Below are 26,803 nucleotides of genomic sequence, written 5' to 3' on the forward strand. Positions count from 1 at the left end.
AAATGTAATGAAACACCAAACCGTACACTTCAAAAAAAGCTGGACATCACTGGCCTCTAGTGGTTCAAATCAGTAATGCACAGAGAGCTCAGCAGATCTTCAACAGGGCTGTGAAAAAGTAAATACACCCCATGAAAAGGAGTGTGTTTTTTAAAATATTTGCATGTACTGTATGGATACTTGATCTTCATTTCAACAATACTGATAAAGGTGATCAAAGTTAAAAAATAACAATGAAAATTATGCAATCATTTATTCAACCAAAAAAGTCAGAAATGCAATTGTCTGCTGTGGAAAGAATAAGTACACCACCTAGCTTCAACTGCTGGTGCTGCCTCTTTTTGAAAGACGGCCTCACATTCAAGTCCTTTCTGGTACAATGTAGAACTCCACCATGCTTTACAGTTGGTATGAGGTTCTTTTGGTCAAAGGCAGTTTTCGGTTTTCGCCAAACATGACAATGATGGCACTGTGGCCAAACAGCTCTACCTTTGTCTCATCCGCCCAGAGTACATTGTTCCAATAGTCCTGATCTTCACCTAGGTGTTGTCTGGCAAACTTCAGTCAGTTCTTCCTGACCTTGCATGTAGGGCAAAGTTGTGCAGTCTCTTTCGGATGGTTGACTCATGCACTTTGACGCTGACTGAGGCAAGACTTGCCTGTAAATCCCTTGATGTTACCCTGGGGTTCTCGGAGACTTCCTACAGCATTTTTTGGTCAGCTCTTGGGCTGAATTTGGTGGGACGACCTGGCCTGGATAGACTGGCAAGGGTTTAAAATTTTCTCCATTTGTAGATGATTTTTCGGACAGTGATTGACTACAAATTGCTTGGAAATGGCTTTAAAACCCTTCCCAGACTCATGGGCATCAACAATCTTTTTTCCCCAAGTGCCTCAAAGAGCTCTTTCGATCTTGGCATGAAGAAACAGGTTTCTGATGTTTATATAAAGCAGTGCCCTCCAAGTTACTCTTATGATGTTCTGATCATTTGCACCTGTTTTGTCGCACCTGATTCTAATTTTAGGCATTTGATGCAATGATAAAGGTAGGGGTGTACAACAGAAATTGCATTTCTGTTGATTTAAATAATACAAATGAGTGCAAAATCTGATTTTCTAATGTTATTTTTTTTAATTAGATCACCTTTATCTATCAACATTGTTGAAATGATGATCAAATATCCTTTTGTATAAAAATGTAAAAAAAGAAACCATTTCATGGGCTGTACTTACTTTTTCACAACACTATGTTCAGCTTTCTGTCTCTGCATTGACAACTGCCTCAGACCTACTCAGAGACTAATCTCTTACAGTGAGCATTACCTTTCGCCAGAAGGACTGCGACACTCGCAACACAGGCTCATAGGAAAGTGTACTTCAATAAGCCCCATTCGGAAGTAAATCAAATAATCACTTTTTAATAATATACTAGACAGGTAGGAGCAGGGGCTCCGGACACTTCGTAAAACAAAGGACTCAACCTGAAAACTCCCCATTTAAACCATAAACTTCAGCCCTTTTCATTTTTAAAATCCTGATAAAATCTCCTATGTACACTCCATTCTCAAACTGACAGACAAAACGGGGACATTCATTCATATCAACAAAACATCACTTGAACTAATTTCCTAATTTGGAAAGTATGAGTAACGGCGTCACAGGTAACAGTTTCCCTGTACATCGAGCCTCGCTCATCAGTTGGTGAGAGAGTCCAGCATTGCGTTATCGCGACGTCAACGTGTGCCACTCCGCGCTCACCTCCTGTTGCCGTGGCCCAGCTTGCCATCCTCGGCCTCGCCCCAGGAATACACCTCCCCCTCCGAGGAGAGGGCCAGGCAGTGCTTGCCCCCGGAGTTCACAGCCACCTTCTTGATGAAGACGTGCTGGATGGACTCCAGGAGAGTGGGCGTGGACACTGACTCAGTGCCGCCAATCCCCAGCCTTCCTCCTGCGCCGTAGCCTGTAGCATACAGCTACAGGGAAAAGGAATTTAAAAAAAGGCAAGGCAGAATCAGAAATACACAATCACGCTTTGGGCAGTACCGTGGCAGGGAGGTTACTCTATGATTCTGCGATGGGCTGGCATCTTCTCCAAGGGTGGGTGGGGGGACGTGGGGCCCAGAAACGTGCTCTCACTATCACTATGCTGCCGACTGCCCACAGATCAACACATTTCAAATCAAAATGCAAAAGAGGTACACTGGCTCCTACAGATGACAGTATAACATTCCCTCAATCAAAACGATACTGGGGGAAAAAAAAGGTTCAAATGGTAATATGATCTGAACATGTTAACTTTACACTCATTTTGCATCTTCCGACAATGGAGAATAAAATTCAAAATACTGCTCCTTTCCTTTTAAGGACTTGGAATGATTTGGCTCCTGACTTGCATCAGTGAACCATTAAATCCCTGGACACCTACTGTACATGTCATTCGCCTTTTTCCCCACTCACTGCCAAAGATTGTGTTTTCTCTTCTGATGCTCCAAGGCAATCCAGCAACCAAGAGCACCCAGCCCATAATACACCTCGTAAATCAATTAGTTCTTTCAAATCCCTTTTTAACTCAAGTTTATACTACATCTTAATAAAACTCAATTTACTGTTTCTTTTCTATACATCTCTTTTGCTTTACTGTAAAGATAAAGATAAACGGCAAGATTATGCAAACTACAAAATTACGAAAGGCACCATCTTTTCTTAACCATTCAAAAACTCTTAGGTTAATATTTAGGAAAAGAATGAGATACAAATGGTGCATATCTGAATATGATACTAAACTTCTGAAGATATCAATCAAATCCCTTACAAATCCCTGGAAATAAGACACATATTGAAGTCCAGATTCCCCTTTTAATATGGAACATGAAGGACAGGGCAAGTGACTTCCTCTGACTCTTACCCTAAAGTATGAGAGAATGCCATCCTCTATTCAATTTTTCTGTGCAACACAGAAGTGGCAAGTGCCTTGTACAGTGAAAATGCATCTTTTCCACTCCCTGGAAAGTTTCAGCACAATAAGATAACGTCATTCTAAACAGCAGGCGGCTGCTCACCTTCCCATCAGCTGTCACTGCGAAGAGAGTCTGCTCTCCGCCGATCAGCTGCACGGGCCTCAGAGTGGCCAGGGCTTCACATGGGGTAGGAACTTTGACCTTTGCCCCTTCGATGCCCCCAAGTTGCCCTCTGTGGTTATGGCCCCAGCCGTAGATGGTCCCACTTCCCCCAGCGGATAAGGTCCAGTCATCCGGCCTCCTGCAATGGGCATCTTACCGAGTCATGGCTTACGAATTTAGAATTTTTAAATTTAAAATTTGTCCGCCTACTCTTATTTAAAGGGGAAATGCAACACTATTTTTATATTGCAGGGCTAGAGAGAGTCAGCATTGATAAGTGCATTTCAAACCACAATAAAAGTAACATTTAGACATACATTAACGTGTAAAACCTCCAATTTTCATCACAAATTCTGTGGTGAAATGTCTGCTGCAAAACCTGAACTCATTTGCTCGTACATCAGATTACATTAGTCACTATAGTGACTAATGAGTAGGAGGGCTTCACATCACAATCCTCACAAACTCTTGATCTCATGGCTTTGTGACAATATGGCGCTTAATTTGGAATTTGTAACATTTTGCGATACGGTTAATCATTTTTTTTTGTTACCAAGATTTGACTGTCTGAGAAATTCAGACAGCAGTTCCCCTTTAAAGGATGAAAAAAAAAACCTCAATTTTTGAGAAGCACATCTGTTTATCTGCTCTGAAGGCCGTCCTGCTCGATCCCACCTGTTCATCCACTGCACCAGCTGTTCATCCTGCTCCCTCTTGAACACTTCGTGACTTTCATGAAGGACATTCATGTTCTCATTGTCCGCCATCAGCTCTCTGATTTTCTTGGCCACCTAAAAAAAAAAGACAAAATGCAGGAATTTCATTCAAAGCAATAAATCCATTTTAAAATAAAAGGGCTCATGAACTGACTACAAGTACAGTGATATCAAGAAGTGCAGGGGGGGGCTCGGACACTGAGTCAGCAGCTGAATGGAGACCATGTAAAAGCTTTTAGAAGCTCAGTTATCCAACATAAGAGTATTAATGAATTAATGTACTGATAAAACTACTTGTCAGCAAAGCAAAGAAACAAACCTTTGTATAACTCCAATGAACTCAATACCAATTCTTGGAAACGGTAAGATTATAAACTAATAGAAATATCAGGAGGGTATCCTTGTAGAGTGTAGCAGCTAAAAACACAAACTACCTCATCAAGAAACTGGCGAGGCAAAGGCGTTCTCTTATCCAAGGCTACAGCCACTCTGGAGGCTGTGCAGTATCTCCTGAACCAGGCCCACTTGTGCGTCTCTGCACAGCAGGGCAGAGTGTCCAGTTCCAGGTCACAGGCCAGGGCTACCAGCACCTGCACAGCGAAGACAAATACCTGAGAACCACAGCATCACAACCGACAGCACACGTGAAGCCTACGAGAAATACTGCAATGCATTTTACATGTCTGTCCTTCTGCGAAGTCTGTGGGATGACTGCTTATGGTCGCAAGTACCTTGAAGAATGGACTGTGGAGCAGCTGCTTGCCTCCTCTCACAATCGGATCTTCGTATTCATACTGTCGTTGCAGGGCCTCCGGAAGTCCCTTCACCAAAGCTGCCAAGGCACTGCCTGTAAAACTCTGCAAGAGCAGTGAAGGAGAGACGGCAGAATTAGCTTCCCTGCCAACACTGAGCTGATTACTAATAAAGCACCGTTGAGGATGAATTGATTATCATGTGCAGTAAGTGACCCAACAGCCAGTCTGCAAACCAGAGCAATGAATTACCAAGACATTCCAGGCTCTTCCAAATATTTCGAGATAATAACACAGGTGGGGTAACGAGATGCCTTTATTTTCAGTCCGACCCCATCGCTGAGGAGCTGCCACTTGTTTTTTCTGGGATGTCCCCGGGAGAACGACAGACTTCAAATAACGAAATGTTCTATTAACTCAAGACAACCCAGGCAGACGGCATACCATGGAGCGCGCTTCCCCCTCGGAATCTCCCAGCAGCCTGTTGATATTGATGGACTGGCCGAACTCTGTGGTGAGGAGCTTGCGAAGCCTCTGCAGGGCCCACATGCGATGCCCTGCAGCTGAAGAAGAGAGGGAGAGGGAGTAGTCAGACACCGTTCTGCACGGTCACGAGATGACCTAAAACCATTACAAAAACCTGCCAGACGTACGTCTGGATAATTACATATTCGAGCTTGTGTATCCCTGACCAGCATGGGAGGAGCAGACGTTAGTAATTTAAAATAAAGTCTTTAAAATGACTAGAAACTTCATTTCTTGCTTTCTCTGGATTAATCCGACTTAATCAAAATAATCTTTTGGCACCAAAACCCTCCCAAAACATCCCTGAAAGGATATTTGTATTAACAGGAAAAAAATATATAAATTTGATCACTTTTTACAATAACGATGTTATACATTTAAGACACTGAAATGGACATTTAAAGGAGCATTAGGCCAAGCAGTGCTCTGCCCCACGGGGAGTGCTGTAACAGCACCGTGAGCTTACCCAGCGCACTGAGCTGAGCACAGGCTGCCAGTGAGGCGGCCAGCCGAGGAACGATCCCCCGGTTAGAGGCGAAGTTGAGGCGGAAATCCAGCAGACAGGTGACAAGGTCCATCGAGGGACAGGAAAGGATGCAGCGATCGGACAGCAGATCCTTGGGCCCTGGACCAAAAGAGCCGGATTGCTTTAAAATTACCCGTAAAATCTTCCCTCACTTCAAGTCCAGGGAGTGCAATCTCTCTGTGGCACAGCTGACGGTCCGTGCTAAACTGCAAATGACCAGTCTGAGATCTCACTCTTCCAGTAAATTCCCCAAAACAACACACAAGCTGGCTACGAATTATATTACCGATAGGAAAAACCACTGCATATTTCGAATAAACAACAAAGCGAAAAATATTTCACAATCTGTCCTAACATCAAGCACATTGCTTTTTCCAAGGGAACTTTGCTAGTAAGTGTCCCAGTCTAGTGAGGCAAAAAGTGAGGCCAGTTTCTGGAAATGTTTCAAATACAAAGCCTGAAGTTTTACACAGCTGCGCTTTTTCTGCATTTCAGATTAAATCCCAAATGAGGGGGAATGGCCATGGCAGTACCTGCAGCGGGCATGATGGGATAAACCGTGAAGCGCCAGCCCCAGCCGTTGACGGAGCCATCGCTGGTGAACTTCCACTTCAGCTCGTCTCCGGGAATGCGCAGCTCGCTGGACCAATCGGACCACTCCCTACCTGCGGCGCACACAACAATCAGACCGGAGACTGGCGCAGGCAGGCAGCCCTCCCCAGACACCGTGAGAGCGAGAGAAGGATCAGCTCCCGTGCGCCCCGAAGCACAAAATAAGGGCTGATCCCATCAACAAAGAACACAGCAAAACACATTGTGCTTTAAGCGAACATTAAAGGTGCATTAGAAAATGTTCAAATACATTTTGATACCTGCATTTTGTGAACACGCTGCATAATGAAAAGGAGGCGTTTACTTCAAATATTATTCACAATCTTAAAGAAAATCCTAAGACAGTCTCCTTGAGAAAGCCGAGCTCACCTGATCGGACAGACACTATCCTGTTGGCTCCATCCATGATGGTGAGTGGATCATGGCGTCTTTCAGTGGAACACTGACGGTCGAATTCCACTCTCAGTCCTTCCGCACCTAATCCACGCAAGCAGTGATCAATTGGCTTAGCAATATAAGCCAAACGACAGACAGACACACTACCTTGCCTTATCAGAAATATATATGTTCATGTTTGTAGGCATAGAAATTAAATACTATAGATCTTTTATTCTTTGTGTTCAATTACTAAAAACTATCCACTTGAACAAAAAACAAAACAAATGCATGCTCCACAGTGGAGGGAAGCACCCCTCTGTCTGGGCTTTAAAACTACATTACCAGGATATAACCAGCAGCTATATCACCCTACAAATCAACTGGCAGCCCACTGAAGCTGCGCAGGTGTGAGCCTGGTCAGTATCTGGATGGGAGACCTCCTGGGAAAGGTAAGACTGCTGCTGGAAAAGGTGTTAGTGGGACCAGTAGGGTTTGCTCACACTGTGGTCTGTGTGGGTCCTAATTCCCCAGTAAAGTGACTGGGACACTATGCTGTAAAAAAAAGGTGCCGTCCTTCGGATGGGACATAAAACCAAGGTCCCGACTCACAGTGGTCATTAAAGATCTCATGGCATTTGTCAAATGACCAGATTTCCCTCCCTTGGCCTTTACAAATCATGGCCTTCTAATAATCCCCATCTATGAATTGGCTTCATTACTCTGTTCTCCTCCCCACTATGGCTAACCTCACATCTTCCAGGTGGGGCTGCACATTGGTGGTGGTAGTGGGGTTCCCCATTACCTGTAAAGTGCTATGAGTGGAGTGCCCAGAAAGTGCTATAAAACTGTAAAGAATTATTACCATTACAGGTACTTTAAATAAAAAATATCCAGGCAATTATTTTTCTTTTTTTCATCAATTATCTCCAGTCGCCCAGATGACCAGTTACCTGGTATTTTGACGGTGCCGCTGGTAGAGGTGTCATCAGTGTAGGGGTGGCTGCTTTCCACCACTACAGGCTGGGAAGACAGGCGGCCGCTCTGGGAGTCAGTGGCCACATCCTCCAGCTCTGTCACACACAGCTCTAGCAGCATATCAGCCACCTAGAGACAGGCAGGCGGGGGGGAAGCAACCCTTTAGGAAAGTCCACTTCGATGCATTGACTTTTAGTTTTACACTGTTCACAAACCCAACATAGACAGCAGGCTTGTCTAATAACTTATCTGAAATACACTGCAAAAGGTAAAGGGATAGACATACTGTAGAAGGGCCAGGTACCAAAAAATTTTCAAGCTGTAGTTTTCATTTGTTGGAGTGTTGTAAATTGGGCACAGACCTGTGGGTAGGCTGTGCCCATGCCAGACAGAACCGCGGACAGGACTTCCTTTCCCTTCTCCCCCGAGCGGGCAGACACTCCCAGCTTCAGCAGGTCCACCATAACGCGAGTGTCATCGGGAACCAGCAGGCTGGTGAACTCGTCCAAGTACTGGGGCTCGGGGCCAGTTGTTTTGTTTTGGCTCTCAGCATCCTGCTCAGACAAATGAAGACGTGCTCAGAGAATCAAGCTGATCAAAATCTGAAACATGTGAACACGATGTGGATCAGAACATTAAACATATCGAGCAATCTACACAATAAATTCCATAATTTTCCCCCTTCACAGTTACGTTAAACATCTCGCATGGACCTACTTTCCCCATCTGAGATGCAATTTTTGGAGAACAAAAAAGCGAATGACTTGATGAACCTCTTTTAAAAAATAAGAAAAGCTGACCTCTTTGGTTTTTGTCATGGTCTCGGCGATGATGCTGGCAGCACCTGGGTCATCAGTGACGGGGATGAAGGGGCGTGAGGAGGCAGCGACAGCAGATGGGGTCACTGCAGAAGAAGGCGTGATGGCATCTTCTGAAGAACCGACCTGTTCACACAAACCACACCATCGCACAGTCAACACCTTCTGCAAAACCCCTGCTGTCAAAATATGCGATTAGTCACATCACCTGCTGCCATTTAAAATACTGTACATCTTAGACATGAACATTTTTCTTATGTACAGAAAAAAAAACAATACGAGTAAAAATGCGTAAAATGAAAATAATACTGATTTGCATAATGCATCCAATTTCCAAGCCATGTTATGGCTTTTTATACAATCGAGAACTTCCGGATAAGTTTTTTTACGAAAGTTCAATTTAAGATTCAATTCACCCAGGACTGACAGAAGTAGTATTACAATTTAAGGACGTAACACCTTAAAAAAAACTGATGATGAAACGGTTTTCCATAGTCTAAGCCTTCAGCATTCTCACATGAAGTCAACTATTTTGAGGAAGGAAAATAAATCTTCAAAGTCACGCAGTTCATAACTGCATTGAAGAGCATTACAGAACGTCACACAACTGATTTCTTTTAAAAAATGAATAGCAAACCTGTCCCTGAAAAGTTTCCAGCATTGGTGGAATTACCAAGATCTATTAAAAAGAAGTTTTAACATTAATGGCCCAGTGGCATGGCATTTAACACTGCTGCCTTACAGCTTTTGGATCCTGGGTTCAATTTCAGACAGGTTTCTCTGTGGAATTTGCATGTTTTCCTGGTTCTCCTATTTTTAAGTTGTCCCAATGCCCCGAGATGGACTGACACCCTATCCAGGGTATAGTCCTGCCTTGTAGCCCAATACATCCAAGATCAGTGATAGCATGTTCACACAGTGTGTATGCGAGGTCTTGAAACCAGGCATGGTAATGAAAGAAGTTTCTAATACTCCGTTCCAGGAGCTCATTTTTGTTTTATGTTCTGAGAACTGCCATCGTAAAGGGCAGATGCGTCAGAAAAGACTTGCTGCTTCTCTTCTTATGGTAATAAAGTGCAATGCAGCACAGAGAAGAAGTTGCCAGGACTGGTTGCCAGTGTTTTCTCCTATCCGCAACAATCATGAGACTGGATAATCTCCATCAGGAGCGTGGAACAGGGAAACAGCTTTCGATTGGTGTTGTGAGGTTAAACAACAGACCAAAACTAGTTTCCTCTCAGTTTAAGATTAGTATCATTATCTTGAGAATCTCGTAAGACTGCAATTCAGTTTGTTACTGTTTGGTGTATTAAGTGTAAAACTTTTGTATCTTTCATTATTTGAATGTGTAAACTTCTCATTGCTTGTATAGCTAAAAGGCTGAAGACTTAATTTGGATCCGTTTATGCCAATTCTAAAACAACTGTAATAAAGATTTAAATAATATAACGGACAAAATTAAATTACAGGTACGATGTTAATGTTGGAGGGGATATATCATTAGTGTAAATTTATTTAATGACTCCGTTGTCTGTAACGCTGTGCCCCACGATTCTAAGAGACTCATATCTTCTTCAAAACATCAGTACGGTAACAAAATGTTTTAGCTTTAATTTGAAGACTTTTAACAAAGGGCTTCCCATATCATGAAACCAGCGTTTTTGCAAAAAGCTGCACATAACTTTTAAAGTGCCACAGGCCACGATGGGCAGAAGCTGGCCAGGGATCTCTTGGCTTTGTGGAAACGCCAACCTGAGTGACTTAAGGCAAGGCCTGCAGTGATGCCAATGATAAAAATGTGCCCCTCTAGTCAGAGCTCCCTTGGAAGCAAATGCCAAAGACAAACGGTTCTGGCAGGCAGGTGTGACGTAGGAGGCTGTAGCTCTGAAGCCATTCCTAATTGTGTGAGTATGTATAAAAATGAACTATGAAGAGAAAATTGAAATTTCAAGGAGAAAGAAACACTGAGCCACAAGATTCTCTTCCACCACCAACACCAAAAAAAAAAGTTACCATCACAAAAGGATTCGTTTTCTCAGATGAAGAAAGGAATAAACAAGTGAGAATCTCTGGATAGGTAGCAAGCAGAAGGTGACTGAAGGCTCGGGATGTGCTGCTGTCCTCACCTCCCCCCTGCGGTCCTGCCAGGGGTTTGGGCTGAGGCGCTCCTCCACCTCGGCTGGTAAAGGGGGCCCCTCTGCCTCCACAGGGCTGGAGGCAGCGGAGGAGTCGGGGGGTGGCACTGGGGAGCTGGAAGGGCATTCCTTCGGCACGATCATACTGGCGGGCATCAGGGCTCCAACCACCGCATCTCTGCACAGACAGTACCGTCAGCCGCAGGAAACAGCCAGCGTGCGCACTGCACACACCCCTTCTCATACATAATCATTAACAAGGAGGCGTTCAACCTTTTCCTTCTTCTAACACCCCGTTTTAATTCTATAAACCAGGAAACAGATGTGTTGACGCCCAAGTCAAAGGCGAACAACCAAAACCAATGGGTCATCTAGAGGAAAAAGGGAATGCTAGGCACTGCCACGCCTACCTGGCATACATGATCTGCAGAGCAGTGAGCACATGAGACAGGGCCTGCTGCTTGGCCAGGTTTCCATCCAGGGACAGCAGGATTTTGGCCAAGGAGGGCCGGTTGGGCTTGACGTTACTCTGACCACTGATTTTATTGCTGACTGTGGAAGAATCACTGTCTGATTGCACACCTGGAAAATGAAATATTTAAACACTTTGCTTTCCGCCAACATAACAGCTGTTAATACGGCTTAATTTGGGCAAGAAGGCTGGTCATTTAGGAGAAAAGGGCAGGAGGCAGGGGTTACCTAAATAGGAGGCTCCCAGTGGATCCCTGGCGGTCTGAAAGAGGACTGGCTCATGCACGGAGGGAGTGGTGACATCCACAGTGGTCCATGCGACGCTGTGGGATGAGCCACAGGCCACACGGGTGATCTTCTGGCCCTCCAGACCCTGCACCAGGGTGGGCTTTCTGTTGACAGTGGTGGTCCCATTCCCCTGTTGGCCATGGTCATTGTCACCCCAGGCATACACCTGTCAGGAAAAGTCACATTTAAAAGCTGCAGAACTCTTAAGGATTGCTTAACCTTGCTTGTTACCTATGGTCTCCTGCCCTGATGTGCAATTCAGTTGCTCAACTGACAGTGGCTGGTTTCCCATGTTAACAATATTGATGTGAATTATCAGGTAATGTAACAATAACAAAATTACAAGACAGTCAAAGCAAATGAAAAGGTTTAATTTTGATCTTTCATTTAAGAGATTTAAAGTTCTTTCACGTGGTTCCTAAACGTGCTAATAAGAGTGCCGGTTGAGCTGTCAGTCCACACACGGCCAGGTCAATCACAGCCATGTCATGTGCCAGGGCCAGTGCAATAGTGGCCAAAGATTTCCAGAGTGGAGTGGCTCTAGGGACCTGAGAAACGCCTGCCTGACACACCAGTGCTCTAACTCTGCCTCAGCTGAGGAATAGCGGAGAAGTGTTTTTAATCTCGTCATACAGTACAGGGACTGTAGCTACAAAACTAACTTCATAGACATTTGGTGATGCACAAACTGAATGGGTATAAAACGAAAAACAACAACCGATTCCAAATGCTTCAGGAAAATAAGTTTTCCCAATTTATTTTCATTAACCACAAGAACTCCAAGAACTCTGTGCCAGTTACATTACACCCGAACAAAGAACTGCAATTCAGAACAAAAATAAGAAGGAGATGAGACATACTTGTCCTGCGTCTGTGACGGCAAGACAGTGCAGCGCCCCCACAGCCACATGGACAATCTTCTTGCCTCTCAGACCCTCCACAACCTGTGGTTTGCGAACATGGACATCTGTCCCATGACCCAGTCTGAAGTAGTCTCCCTTTCCCCTTGATTAAAAAAAAAAAGCTGTGATCAAATGCTGAATTCCCATGTACATACGTTATTGCCTCTCAGACATTTAGAATTAAATTTACAAATAAAAATACGTACTGTACCAAAAAAATAATACTTCTACATTTGAAATTTAGATGTCAGAAAAGGAGATTTGTTCAGCTGATTAAAAAGAAGGCAAAAGTGAAATGCTTCCTTCTTTTCCAAGAAGCCTACCAGGTCCACACCACTCCCGACTTGGTCAAGGCCAAGGAGAACTGGGCTCCGCACTCAATCTGACACACTCCTTGGCCATTGAGCCTCTCGATGTTCTGGGGAACGTTGCAGCCCTCGCTTCCCCCTCGGCCGAGCTTCCCAAAGTCCCCGTCTCCCCAGGAGAACACCAGCCCTGTAAGGTTATAGAGCACCGTCTTAAAGGGACAGCACCACAAACGCAAAAAAGATCCTCGCGGTTCTTTTGCAGGGACTAAAACTGAACAAAATCGGAGAAACAAAACGAGTTACCTTCATCAGTCAAAGCCAATGTCTGAGCATCTCTGCTTCCACAGGCCACTTGAATAACGCGATGACCCAGAAGGACTTTCACCTGAGGGAAGGAAATGAGAATCATTTCAAATCAAGTATATACGAGGAGAATTTACACAATATTGGGTGCAATGTACTTCAATGTAGCCTGTTATGTGTGCAGTCCAGAACTAAAGGAATCTGTGTTAAGTAAAAACACCTCTGGCAAAACTGAAACACAGGAGTAGCAGGACTTTCCAGCAATACACTATGTACCAGACATAAACCTGTCAAGAAACTCGGTTTTTAGGCTGCTGAATACTTAAAGACTGATGGCGGTTACTCAGTTTACTGCTGAGAATAATTACAGACAATGAGAAAATAACATGAACATGTGGTCTCTCATCCTGTCAAAGACAATTCAAATTGCTTTACTGAGCTTCTAGCGACTACCCTACTGACTGGGGCTGGCTTGTCAGTATTGAAAGCAACGGCGCCAGCAGACCTCTGAGAGAACCCACCAGTTTGGGCCTCAGCTGAGTCGTGTTGTCACCGTGGCCCAGCCTGCCATACTCGCCCAGGCCCCAGGTGTACAGCTCCCCACTGGAGGTGATGGCTGCGCTGTGGGAGCTCCCACAGGCAATGTCCCGGATTCGCTTGGTCTTCAAGGCCTCAATGAGCCGCGGTTTGTCGCAGTTCCTGCATGTGGCAAAAGTATACATTTATTTCAAATGCCCTGGAGATATTATTACATACAGGGAATGTGCAATTAACACAAATGGAAGTGTTATCACCACAACAATGGTACCAAATGTTGGGAAAGGTAGGTTTTAAATGCATTATAAATTAGATTAAAAACTACAATTCCTTACATTCTACTGAAGTGTCCAAGTTTTCCATCATCTCCTTCTCCCCAAGAAAAGACCTTCCCATCCACTGTTAGAGCCATTGCATGGCGCCCACCTGAAAGAACAGGATGGCATTGTGAAGCAGACTCCGAATATTATTTTCAATACCAGCAGAAAAAGAAAACGTTGCCCTACAGCCATCGTTTTACATTTGTTTTTGTAAGCAATAATCAGTACATATTACAATCAGCAATTCCAGCAACTCATTTAAGAAAATTATTGCTATTGTTGAACGTCAGAAAGGCACTGTACTCTGCCATCTCATCTAAGGATTTTTTTTCCTCATGACACAGCAGTTAACATTACTCTGTAACATCTATGTCATGTCACAGACTTGGCAATAATGAGCAATCACCTTACATGCAGAGCCACAAGCATTTAGTACTAGACAAAACTGGGGAACGTGCACAATACCCATTTAAATCTGCAAAGGCCCTGCACATCCTCAACACTCAGCTCATTAAATACACGCCACCAAACCAATCTGTGCCTCAAACAACCTAGATTCATAATAGAAATTCCAAAATAAAAGGATCTATCAGGTAAGAAAGATCACAATGAAGGCTACAATTAAGTACAGTAGAACTTCAATCTATAAAGCCCAAACATCTGATCGGGTCCTGTGTAAAGACATGTACTCACCTGAGTGCACAGCCACCTTCTTCACCACGTAGTTGCTGAGAGCAGTGATCTGCCTGGGAATGGGTATGGTTCCACTGGAGAGCCCCAAGCCTAGCCTGCCATTGGTGGCTTCGCCACAGGCGTACACCTTTCCCTCTGCCGTCACTGTGAACACAGCAGGGCATGAGCCAGCAGATGCTTTGGGACATCAAGCTGATCGTAGCACACCTAACACCCCAACCCTCCATCTGCGCGTCACAGGGACAGCAGGTAAGAAAGGAGGCTTACCTGCAAACAAGCTCTTTGAACCGCCAGCAACCTGCACCACATTGAGTGCGGACAGCGTTTCGGAAAAGGAAGGCACCTTTATCTACAAAAACAAGCAAATTGAACAGACCGAGATTAGTATGAAAGCAGAATAATTCACTAATTCTCTTAAACCCATCAGCTATGTGCACTTTGGGGCTCCTCGTTACAATGAAGGTAATAAATTGTTCAGACATTTTCCTATTCCTAGACTACTGATACCTTGATGAGTGAACTGAAATAACTGACAAATATTTGATAAGTACACAAGAAAAGGCCAAAAAAGGGAGAAATTAAGCTCTCAAAAAACAAAACAGCACCAGTGACTTGCTAGAAACAGTAGAGTTGACAGTACCTTCGAACCCTTGAGTCCACCAAGCTGGTCTTTATCATTCAGCCCCCAGACGAAGACTTTGGTTCTAACGGTGGCTGCCGACTCCAGCCCAGCAGATTTCTTTCGAACGAGGCTAGCCAAGGAGGAAGCAGAAACGCCAGCAAGCATTTCAGGACACCAACGTGACTATTTTAATGAACAACGTTTATTTTCCACTTTTTAGTTGTATTCCTCAGTATTCTGTTGAACGTGCACATTTGTCAGACGACATTTAAGTCAAACAAGTGCAATGGAAAAGAAAGCTTAATGGATGTTAGTTTAAGTCACATTTTTCCAGTCCTGCACTTTATAAAGAGAAAAACTGTTCGTTTGGTATGATTTCTATATTACTATATTATTCTTTGCTTTTCAATGCATTCACGAAGGCTCTTCAGACTTCTCTGGACGTTTTTAAATGAGTGCCCAAGAAAAACACAATGGCATGATATCAAGTAATCAGCCACCCAAACCTTACAATGCGTCATAAGATGTATATATTGAATTCAAAGGAATAAGAGGTTTTGAGATTTCCCCAATGAACAGATGAATGCTGTTGCGAGTTTAAAACAAATCATGTGATGTGTGGCTTCTGTATTATTCTTAACAAATGCCTAACAGCTAATTTAGTATAATAGAGCACTCTCTCTTGGCCAAGTCTCTCACAAAAAAGCTTCTGCCTTTAGTATATTTAATGCATCCTTTATTCAAGACAGGTTCTCAGGCGTATCTTGTCCGTGACTATATGTGGTCCTTTACTGCTTGGCTCTTTGAATTGTGTTGTCTTAATTGCTGTAAGATTGTTCTTCCACTGTGTGGGCAGACACATAATTCTATATAATTATAAAACATTACTGTCTGATGTGTACTTTGAGATGCGTGTAGTTGCTATATTGAGATAAAAACATCCATTTTTCATTATGCTGCAGTATGAAGGAAACATTCCTGACTCACAGCAGTAGTAAGTAAATCCTTACCAATCCGCCTTAGTGCTCCAGAAGAAAAGACACCCACTGATATGACTGACCTTAAGGAGCTTCCCACAGCTTTGCTTTTGTGTAACGACTTAACCTCCCCCCCCCCCCCTTCATCTTCCTGAATCAAGGCCTTTGTACATTGCCTTGTCAAACTGCCAGATTACGTACTCAACCAAAAAGGAGCTAGTCTTGCACGTATTTCAAATCGCTGAACAATCTGATAATTGTGTTACAGAGTAATCCCAAGATGGCACTGCAGAGGTTTGGATTCACTTGCATGTTAATCAAGCTTGTCATGCATAACTAAGTAAATCACAAGCCTTTAGAAAAAAGACACATCGGCAGTCATACAATCTCCCAGAAACACTAAAGCCTGCCATATGCCAAGTGCAGAGAGGCCACTGCCCTTTCAACTTCATTAAATGTATTCTCAGCAGAAAACGTACCGACGTGTCCAGTTTATAAAAATGGCACATCTACGCTGATACCTTCCAGTATTAGCCTTGTCGTCATCATCCTCCTCGTTGTCGGACGCCAGGAATGGTACAGTGGCCAGGTCTTCGTCCTCTGCTCTGATGCGGCCCACAATGCCCAGGCCATGGATCTTGCAGTCTATCCCAGAGCTGCGACACTGCTTGATGGCTATTTCAATATACCGGTGGTACTGACCCCAGATAAGAAAAACAGTCAAAATATGCTCCAGAGCTCGACAAAGCAGATGTATTAGTTTTCCTACTCAACGCTGCTAGCTCTTTAGGATCATTTTCATTTACATGTCTCTTGTGTTCTAAACAATTGTATTTTTAAATTTAGTTAAGAACACTTTCAAATGAAAGGGGCAAAGCTTTTGTCTGTAACTTTACAGATGAGGGACCATGCAATCAGTCGAGGAACCTTCTTCAACATCCTACCTCAGAGCAGTCACTCAGCAGGGGAACAGTGGTGTCTGTGGGGTTGATGTTGATGGTTTTCAGTTCAATAAGGTTATTCAGGGAATTCCCACCTACAAATGAAGCATTGTGAAACGAAAGCAAAATAAGCCATGGTAGTCCCAGCGCACATAAAAAAACAAGTGCAATCAACAGGTGTGGGTCCTTCACCTGCAAGCACCAGAGCTCAGATGCATCATACCTGAGACCACCACGAGAGAAGGCATGTAGCTGCTGTCTGCAGGGTCCACAATCATCTTCAGCCTGTGAACAAGCACGTCTGGGAAGAGCTCCAAGCGAATCCAGTGCTAAGACAGAGGAGAAGGAGATATGAAAGTGCTGCCCCTGGAAAAAAATGTCAAGCCTTTGACAGCAGACATCAAGGTATAACTAACTGCAGATTACTGCAAGGGTTGAACAAAAAAACTGCTGAGACGATATTCTGTCCCTTTTTAGGTGCGATAAACGATACACCCATCTTCTGTACATTATTCTAATGAACCATCAATTAGCTGCCATGAAACCATCATCAATTAGCTGCCATCCTTGACGATACTAAGGCTCATTTCAGACTGCGGCCAGCGGTTTCTTTTGAGGGAGGCAGCTAGGCTCTACTTACTTTGCCCTGTGACCCCGAGGACTGCCAGCACTGCTCGCTGCCATCCACGAGGCGAGAGGCCTGGTTCACGGAGGACGAGACGCTGAGGGTCTTCACCGCCCGGGACCACTCGTCTATCAGCATGCCCCGCTGGCTGCTGTGGTGCCGTTTCAGCTGCTTCCCGGAGCGTCCGCAGAAAGCTGGGGACTGACCTGGAAAACGTGCGGGCAGGCACAGAGGCAGACACTGAAGGACACTGACGGGAAAGCCAGGATCTCCTCTCTGAAAGGCACTACAAGAACATGCTTAACTGCCAAAGCTTTAACTCTAACTCTGGCTGTATGCGCTTTCAATTAGAGCTGAAATGTAAAGAGCTGTGGATGACAAAATGTAAGCAGATACACTATATTAAGACAATTTAAGCCAGCTCTGATAATTTTATATGACTTAGGGTGAAACAGAAAATTCTACTTTATTTTGATAATAAATTGGTGCAGGTTATTAAAGAAGCAAAATAATAGCTTCTTTAATAACCTGCAACAATGCTCTTTCTCACAAAGACATCTAAGTCAGGTAATTAACTTAGATAATGTTATTGCCACTTACAAAGGATGATACAATGGTTTCTGAGCACTAGGATTTCAGTAAGAGCCTTTGGGCTTGGCTAAACCCCCCAAAACAATCCTGAAAACTCTGAAAGTTGATAATGACCCCCAAAACAATCCTGAAAACTCTGAAAGTTTATAATGACTCTACTAACGAGTAAGAACACTTCAGTAAGAAGTGTTCTTACTGAAGGTAAAAAATGAAAATGAAACAAAACATACTTGTAGAAATTATAGGAGAAGGGACTCCAATAATTTTTTTAACACAGGCTAAAGGAAAGTGAGGGTATAATCAAATCCAATAATCTAACTCGAAAACTTGAAAAGTTAGAAAAGATGGATAGATCTAATCCAGTCTGGTTTTACCCGAAAAGCAAATCTTATACCAACATCTATAAGCCTAAGGGCGCAATTTAAAATATTTGTATTTATTGGACAAAGGTCTTGACAGACAATTTGAAAGAATTCACAGGTTGGTTCTCGCTTGAATTCATGTCAATTACCAAATTCATAGGGAACAAAATGCAAATTAGACCTTGAATTAAAGCTACAAAATGACTTTCTTCCTCATTCATTGTGCATTTTTTAAACTAACCTGGTTCATTTATCCTGCCAAACGTGTGCCTGGTGTTGTGCTTCCGAGTTTTGAAACAGTTTTCACAGAAGTCAAAATCATCACAGTTTCTGCACTTGAATCTGGGGCCATTGATGGGGAACATCTGGCAGCCATCACATCTGTAACAGCAAGCAACCATTTCAACATTACCGAGAGCCAGAGTCTTACAACATTTTACAATGACATTTAGAAGAAACACAGGAGGACAAACCACCAAATACTGCATATTCCATCCAAATGTAACTCTTTCATACAGACAGTTATATTATGGAAGGCATTAAAACAAAAGGTTTCCAGCAGTCTTTCAGCTCAGATATTAGCATCATTATGCATATACCTTGGGTACTCTACAGGGTCCACTACTTAAAAAATATCAGATTTCTACAAAGATTTAATGCTCAAAACATGTTCCACAATGGGTGCGTAGATGTTTCAAAACTAATTATTTAAAAAAAAACTTTGTAGTTCATTGGCAAATTACTTTATTTTATTGTTGAAGCAAATTTGACTGTCGGTGGCGTTCCAGTGTCTTCTTCCAGCTAGTGGTGACCAGGGAAAAACTACACTTAAGAGTGCCCAACCTCAGAGAACAGTAGCTACAAGCTGTCCGCAGTTCTTACCTGACTCCAGGGTGAACACTGGGCACCAACTCCATTTCGGACAGCAAGCCTGTCCAGTGAGACTGCTGAGGGAAGTCCACTATCACATCTTTGCCGTTGGCACTGAAAGCTGAGGGAAAAGGCAATGATGCGCTCTTCCTTTCTGATATTAACACTAAAGACCAACCAGTCCTTAACAAGCATATTCAAAAGCCTCATTTTTGCATCAGGCACACCGAACAAAACTAAATAAAAGTAACGCTCTGGTGAGTAAATAAAACAGGACTAAGGCATCAAGGTCTTACAGAATAGGACAAACCTACTTCCAAGCAGGATGTTTATTTTTTCCACACCGTACACAAATCTTCAACAAATTCTTTAACCTCACGATTCTGGCGGAAGAAAAAAAAAGATACCTTTCACAACTCCCACACTCCGATGAGTAACAGAGCCCCATTTGTACTTTGGAGTCGTGACTGAAGGCTTGACTCTCACTTTATCCCCGATCTTAATGTGCGAGGGAGAGTTCTGCGGTGGGAAACCTGGAGGGAAGAAAGAGACCCGCGAGCCTGTCACAGGGTGCTTTGAAAAACAGAGCCCGCCGAAACGAAGAGGAAACGAACGCTCATCGTACCCAGGAGTTCCGTGTGGATGTATCTGACCCAGTACGTGCCACCTTTTTGCTGCCAGTCACACTGCACATTCAGGTCATGAAGTCCATCTCTGTCCAGTTTAATGACTTTCCCGACGTCCCCTTCATACACCTCCTCGTATGTCCTGCAGCACCTCACCATCATCCCCACCTGCACAAACACAGTGGCTCAGCAGCAGGACCCATGGGTTAGCATGTTACCCAGCTTTGGGGATTTCTCCGTTAAGGCAAGTCAATTAAACTAGAAAATAAGAACGGACTGTTTTCTAGGTACTGTCACTGCTGCAATTTTAATCAAAATACAAATTTACCGAAAACATGCTGAAAGTGAACTGGATTTCACTAACTCTCTTCGACTTCAATTCCCACATAAGACAACACCGAAAAGTGAATAACGACAGTTCTAAACTACATATTCTCAAGCGGTAAAGCTTTACCTGGATGTTCTCTCGCACGTACACAGCATAATCATCATTGCTTTGAAAATCGGATCTCTTCTTGAATGTCTGACTCTCCGTCACCACGGCACCAAGGGGCTGCAAAATCAACAGAAAAAATGTAGACCCTGCTGGAAATATTCTGCCACTTCGCTGTGCATTTTTAACAGTAGCTGTATACTGTATCTGCTTGAAAATACAACTAATTTTACAACCTATTTAAGTTCTATGAAATCCCCTCTCAGACTGCAAGAGAAATGGTACACAATTATCATATTAAAAAGAATCAGACAATATAAAGTATTTGATTAGTAAACGGACTGAATACTTAACTATTCTGAAGGAATTGTCATGTTATGGGTTTGTTTTGCATTAGCCTGAAAAAACAAGCTTTTATAATTGGAATAATACTCAGCTGAACCACGTTTAACTTGCGTTTCTATTTCGCTATAGGCTATCATTAATTCATGACGTAATGAAAATCCTTTCATTGTCAAATCTATGAAACTTTCATTTAGCTTAATTTAATTCCAGGCAGCTGATCAGTAATGTGCGTAATTTCAGGCCAATCAATACAGACCACAGGATAGGCAGCCTCGGGCTCCTCCAAGTCATCCAGGACCTCATCATCCGAATACTCATCGGAGACGGTGTCAGCATCGGACAGGTCAGCGATCTGCACGTCGGGGTGATCCAGCAGCCAGCCCACCAGCGCCTCCACACCTGCGGCACCAAGAGGATGGGCAGGGGTCAGTGCAGGAAGGCACCGCGGAACAGGGCTTTCTACAGGTGTTCTCTGCACTTGTGTGGGCATCAAGACCCAGGGTGAAGACCTGGCAGAACCCAGCTGCCCTGCACACGTTTGTCAGTACTGCACAAAACTGTAACTGCAAATTGAGCTGGTTCATGCTGACCTTTAACAAAATCATGTATCGGGGAACCATGTAGAATGCTGACCACAAACCTTTATAATAAATGAAACGTAACTAAACAGACCTATACATTTTTCCCTGTTTAAATAAATTAGTTGTTTTATGTCAATTTCGGCATGCAGAGTGCTAACACTTTAACATTACATACAAATAAAAAAAAAACAAGATTCTTAAAATAATGTATTTCTTTTTGCTTGGAAGACAGCTTTGGGCAACGTCCTCTAACAGGGTTTTACCTGGCAGCCCAGATGCACTCCCAGTAGTCCCCGACAAGGACTTCAGTGCAAACTCTATATTCTTCCTCTGGAAGCCCATTTCCATCAGCTGGACGACAATGGGCAGTGGTGGTATCGGCGAAGCCTTGTGCTTCTTTGGCCTTGGGGGCCGAACTTGCTGCACGGTGACTGGTGTGGTGGCCTCGCTGGAGCTGCTGTCGTCGAACAGTGGGGATGAGGGGTGTGTGGACTCCACTGCCAGATACTGACACACAGCCAGGGCTGCGGCCTACAAATGGACAGACAGAAGCAGAAGCAAGTTACAGCAAGGAAACCAGTGTTTTACCTGGAATATTCGAGTACAGGTCTAATTGATGGGGACTCCCATTATTTTTGTCCTTAGGTTATATACTTAACAACTGAAATAGCTCAATTATTTCAGGATGAGTTTTATTACCGTTTTCAAAATAGCACGAGGAAAAGGATAAAAAATAATGGGTGATGCACCAAAAGGCACACACGGAGTTTCCATAAAGTTTATTTTTTAAAGTGAAATATTCCCTTTTTATCTTAGGCTGCGAGATCCCATTCTCCGTCTTCAGCAAGCTCTTCTCCTTAACCATACAAATCTCATCAATGCATACTGCCATCTCTCCATGGGAGGGAGAAAGAAAAGGAGGGTAACCCGAGCGGCTGTAGACCCTACCCATGCTTCCGCCTCCACAGAGCGCAGCTTACCTCGAGCTCCTGCCTGTCGAAGATGGCCTTGACCGGGGAGGGCTGCGTGGCTGCGGACAGCAGCTGCTGCAGGAGGATGAGTGGGGGCAGGGGGCCCTCGGGGGACAGGTCCCCCACGTCAGGAGACGACGCCACTTCTTCTGCACAGGGGGACAGCCTATGAGTCACACACTGCTACAATAGCCTAGCCACCCCCCACTTCCTTCTTCAGTAAAGGAAGATATGAAGCATTTACTACACACGAGCAGCTGGAAGGTCCCCGGATTTTTAATAAAGGGAAAGTACTGTATGTGCATGACAAAGACGTCCAAAGACTGCCGTTGCAAATCTACGCCATGCATCTAGCAGACCAGATTGGGTGACAGCGGCACCGGTAGGTCACTAAGGGCCATGTGAGACCCCTGCTTCACATGAAGACCACGGTGTCTGAACTCCGGCCTTGAAGAGTGACGATAAGGAAACGCCTTAACAAAACATTGCAAGAGATCTAAGCTGAGCTATCAGCCTTTTGAAAACTGGCTGATTTAAAAGGTAAAAAAAAAAACGGGAAACTTTACATTTTGGAATAAAAATGAGGATGAAGCCTCTTCATTCTCGACTCACTGAAATTTGAGGAAGGACAATCAGGTTTTAGCACTCACCCCCATGATTGGATCCCACTTCCAGGACGGCCGGCTGAGACAGAATCTGTCGCAGTTTGTCCTGATGGGAAAGCAAAGCCCTGGCTGCTTTTAGGATGTATAACCGCAGCTGCTGACATCTCAGCAAGTGCAAGTCCACTTGATCTGCGAGGGTGGGGACAGCAAAAAGAAAACGTTTATTTCACATTTCAATTTTCAGCAAAGGCAAAAGAAACTTCTACTAAAAATACAGGAAAAATAGGTTACTAAGGCAGATTTTTACCCTTAAAGATGTATTTTAAATATTTCTAGACATTGAAACAGACAAGTGACAACACAAAATGCCTCCCATGGGTTTCCCTGCCTGTGAAGATCCCAGAGCTGTGGAGGAGTCTCCCTGCCTCGAGAGAGGGGCCCGTCACGGCCACTGTACCTGGCAGACCCCGCCCGGGGGGCTTCTTCAGCCGGTGCTTCTCCAGTTTGCTCCCTGCCAGGTTGACCAGCTGGGCCCAGACTGCCAGCATGGGCTCGGTGAAGGGCAAGTTATTCACACTGAAGGCCATCACCGGCAGCTGAGGGGACACAACAGGATGAGTCGCATCCAGGATCCAAATTATTTATCTTTTATTGGCAACCAGAAAGCTAATAAACAAAATGAAAAGAGAGGAGTTAAGTATAGCGTCAGGCAACTGAATGCTTAAGTGTCCCATTTTGTGCATAACATCAGTTAATGCAATTATGAAAATCATTCATAAATCCCTGCCATTTTGTAAACAAAACAACCTAAAATTGCTGCAGAGATCATAAGTTACAACTACCTCCTGAACTACCTAGATGCTATAGGAACGCCCAAGTGATTGACAAATAATTCTATGTAAGAAGAACAGAAACTATGAACACCTTCAAATTTTTTAGTTTAAAAAGCATGATTATGGACTATTAGCTAGTGTAAGTGATTACATTCAGGTCTCCTTATTTCCCACCCTCTCATAGCTCCTGCTTTATTCCTGCACTCGTCTGCCCTTGCCGCAGTTTGTACGTTACCGGTTTGAGCTGGCTCAGGGGACACACGCGACAGGTCCGCATGTCGTGGAACTGCACCGTGATCCTGCCCTTGGGGGTGATCCGGGTCACGGTGCCCTCTCCGTACTCCTCGTGGGTGACCTGGCCCCCGAGGCGCAGCCGGCTGTCTATCCCTCCAATCACTGCCAAGACAGCCATTAGGCTGCCCACCTCAGGGCCCTCCGAGTCAGGGAAGTACTCCTCCAGGAGAGTCTGCAGGCCACGCGTGAGGAAAACAACGAGGACAGGGCTGAAGAGGGTCTCTCGAGCTCACAAGCTTTCTAAAACCATGCAGCACTGTTATAAGAAGCTATTAAACCTACACAATGAAGCAAATCTGCCCCTGACTTAATTTCAGTTTGCCACCGGTTGAATAGCACAAGCTGTGTTTTTCCATTTACTTTTTATTTCCGCATGCCTTTGAAAGCAGGGTTACCACATGTCCAGATTTTCCTTAGCATGTCCTCCTCCATCAGGGAGTAATTTTCAAAAATCTTAAAATATGTATGAAATGTTTCCCTTATTCATTTCCCCCACAGGTTTTATATTCAAACCTGCCCTTGTAGAAACCCTGGATTTCACGGATAAAGGTACACATCAACAGGAGTGTCTCATGTGGAAGTTCAAACACAGTAAACCTAAATTTGATACTTGGACAAACGTCTGCTTCACCCCCTCGTCAACGAAGTGTCCTTTTTATTCCCCGACTTGTGAAACGTGGCAACCCTGCTGAAAGCCTACCGCTTCGGCCTGCCTCCCGGCCATGACGTCGCTGATGCAGCTGAGCTGGGAGTTGATGTAGTCGTTGATGAGGCCGTTCCACTGGCCGAGGGAGTGCAGGCTCCGGAGCACTGCCACAATTTCCTCCGCCAGAGTGCTGCTGTGGGTGGCAGTGAGGGACGCCTGAGGCCGAGACTTCCGCCTCCTCAGGGAACCTTCTGTGCAACGAGAGAGTGACAACGAGATTAGCATCAGCTACGCAACGCACTTCGCATTAGCTCTTTTCAAAGACAAGAAACACTAAGAAATTTCCAGAAAACTCCACAATTTTCCTACTCAGGCGTCTTGGAGATCTCATTTCAACCTCTTACACGTCTCTGTTGAAGTACCCAGCTGGGCAAAAGTCACTGGCTTCAAACTAATCGTTTTAGCTTTCTAAATCTCTGAAAGTTGCGGTGTTATGAACGCCACCTCTTAAAAGCGGGAGATCCGATGAGCAGGTAGCCAGCAAACTCCCCAAAAATCCAAAGAGCTTCTCCACCAGGAACTTCATATCCTGAGATCTTTCCATTTTATCCCAGGAAGGAAGAACCGCCTGAAGTAGACGGAGAGCTAAGATCTGCAGGAATTCAAGAACACAACAGGGTTAGAAAAACGTGGGAACAAGAGTAATAATCGGAAGTATCCAAATACTTACACACCTTAAACAAGTATTTAAATATGTTTAAATATTTAAAGACCTCAAGAATAAATCATAATTTAAATAAAAAAAGTAGTATATTAATTAAACTGAATTTTTTTATTACAAAGTATCATTATTTTATTGTCGCAGTAATTAATATTAATGGCAAGAACAAATTCCACTGTACAGGAGCCAAGAATCATCACGATATGACTGATACAGTAATATTTTAGCCTTGGTATCTTCAGCATGTCTCTCTCTTCTGTCTGAACACTCACCTGTCTCTGCAGAGTGACAGCAGTAAATGACTGGTGTCCCTCAACAATCTTGATGAGCAGGTTGATCCACTGGGAGGTGCTGAGTGTGCTGCACATCTGGGGCATCAGAGCAATGCTTCGGATAAAGCCCAGAGTGCACCAGCTCTTATGTTGCTCCCTGGACACTTGCTTACTTGTAGAGCAACCTGCTGCCCACAAACAGCAAAAAAACATTCTACCTATGTGGACTAACATGCACGTGATGTACAGATATGCAAGGGGACTTAGAAGGCTTGTGCCCTGAACCTGATTTACATACTCTCTAAATTCTACAGTCAACATTCTGCAGAAATCATCTAACTTCAGCAGAAGTAACATTACAATAACTTCTTTAACTTCTATATTTAACTGTGATATGAACTGATCAATCTTGACAGAGGACACAAAAGAATTTAACAGAGTTTAAACTGCACTTCTGCAGTGCCTACGGAATTGCTGTCCAAACAAAAGAGGATAATTAACATCAAGAAAGTAATTCCTGGCTGATCTTAGCATATGCTTTTATGTAATCAAACTGTGGTCATCCTGCACTATGAACTAATTTGCTTGACAAAACAAGGTCTTAAATAAGAAACCTTACTCCCCAACTAGACTAATGGGCTCTCTACTGCTTTATTTCATTAGAATAAATTAACAGCAAAAGATTTATGAAGTGATAAAGCAATTACTTGTTTTGTCTGTGGTTCCATTTTCCACCAGCATTCGCAGTAGGCCGCAGAGGGTCTTAATGGCTTCAGTCTGCATCACGTCAGCGTGGATCCCAGCAGAAAGGGCCAGAGTCTTGAGCAGGTTCACAGTGCTGGTCAGCATCATGGCAGTGGGGTGGACGCTCCTCTCTGCGGGCTCTCCTTCTGGCAACCACAGAGGCAGAGGTGAATGAACTGTATAGAATACCAACGGGAAAACGACTGCTTTACCAGCCCGAGCTGAGGGAAGAGACCTTGTTTAGCTTGTTTTATGCTTAATTCCTAGCTGTGTATTACTGATAGATTTCAGGCTGACTAAAGGCATCCAAGGATCCAACGCACAGGGAACAGCATGGCATTGGTCAAGCCTTTCCACATGGCTTAC

At 44.0% G+C, this 26,803-nt stretch overlaps 1 protein-coding gene across 14 annotated transcripts in view; it reads right to left on the reverse strand.

The window, feature by feature from the left end:
• The window catches only part of herc2 (HECT and RLD domain containing E3 ubiquitin protein ligase 2), a 76,087-nt gene that overhangs the window by 13,563 nt on the left and 35,721 nt on the right, over positions 1-26,803 (reverse strand). For 5 of the 14 annotated variants that reach the window (XM_088913091.1, XM_088913090.1, XM_088913096.1 and 2 more), the window contains 42 exons: positions 26,401-26,613; positions 25,694-25,881; positions 25,205-25,352; positions 24,755-24,951; positions 23,996-24,226; positions 23,385-23,523; positions 22,973-23,116; positions 22,332-22,471; positions 21,615-21,882; positions 21,027-21,169; positions 20,447-20,545; positions 19,992-20,160; positions 19,774-19,899; positions 19,379-19,487; positions 18,738-18,877; positions 17,559-17,749; positions 17,142-17,247; positions 16,922-17,013; positions 16,457-16,674; positions 15,019-15,130; positions 14,646-14,727; positions 14,379-14,522; positions 13,701-13,791; positions 13,350-13,527; positions 12,829-12,910; positions 12,541-12,712; positions 12,176-12,320; positions 11,256-11,481; positions 10,967-11,138; positions 10,548-10,734; positions 8,404-8,547; positions 7,966-8,157; positions 7,579-7,732; positions 6,620-6,727; positions 6,172-6,303; positions 5,579-5,737; positions 5,032-5,150; positions 4,567-4,692; positions 4,270-4,425; positions 3,795-3,910; positions 3,060-3,258; positions 1,759-1,973 (listed from right to left, as the gene is read on the reverse strand). In XM_088913091.1, coding sequence (XP_088769217.1) covers positions 1,759-1,973; positions 3,060-3,258; positions 3,795-3,910; positions 4,270-4,425; positions 4,567-4,692; positions 5,032-5,150; positions 5,579-5,737; positions 6,172-6,303; positions 6,620-6,727; positions 7,579-7,732; positions 7,966-8,157; positions 8,404-8,547; positions 10,548-10,734; positions 10,967-11,138; positions 11,256-11,481; positions 12,176-12,320; positions 12,541-12,712; positions 12,829-12,910; positions 13,350-13,527; positions 13,701-13,791; positions 14,379-14,522; positions 14,646-14,727; positions 15,019-15,130; positions 16,457-16,674; positions 16,922-17,013; positions 17,142-17,247; positions 17,559-17,749; positions 18,738-18,877; positions 19,379-19,487; positions 19,774-19,899; positions 19,992-20,160; positions 20,447-20,545; positions 21,027-21,169; positions 21,615-21,882; positions 22,332-22,471; positions 22,973-23,116; positions 23,385-23,523; positions 23,996-24,226; positions 24,755-24,951; positions 25,205-25,352; positions 25,694-25,881; positions 26,401-26,613 — 6,472 coding nt within the window. The remainder of the gene's footprint in view (positions 1-1,758; positions 1,974-3,059; positions 3,259-3,794; positions 3,911-4,269; positions 4,426-4,566; positions 4,693-5,031; positions 5,151-5,578; positions 5,738-6,171; positions 6,304-6,619; positions 6,728-7,578; positions 7,733-7,965; positions 8,158-8,403; positions 8,548-10,547; positions 10,735-10,966; positions 11,139-11,255; positions 11,482-12,175; positions 12,321-12,540; positions 12,713-12,828; positions 12,911-13,349; positions 13,528-13,700; positions 13,792-14,378; positions 14,523-14,645; positions 14,728-15,018; positions 15,131-16,456; positions 16,675-16,921; positions 17,014-17,141; positions 17,248-17,558; positions 17,750-18,737; positions 18,878-19,378; positions 19,488-19,773; positions 19,900-19,991; positions 20,161-20,446; positions 20,546-21,026; positions 21,170-21,614; positions 21,883-22,331; positions 22,472-22,972; positions 23,117-23,384; positions 23,524-23,995; positions 24,227-24,754; positions 24,952-25,204; positions 25,353-25,693; positions 25,882-26,400; positions 26,614-26,803) is intronic. The other 9 variants (XM_088913095.1, XM_088913099.1, XM_088913098.1 and 6 more) reach the window with 6 other exon arrangements.

The sequence above is a fragment of the Atractosteus spatula genome, chromosome 4 (assembly GCF_055471065.1).
Source record: "Atractosteus spatula isolate fAtrSpa1 chromosome 4, fAtrSpa1.hap1, whole genome shotgun sequence".
Lineage (NCBI taxonomy): Eukaryota > Metazoa > Chordata > Actinopteri > Semionotiformes > Lepisosteidae > Atractosteus > Atractosteus spatula.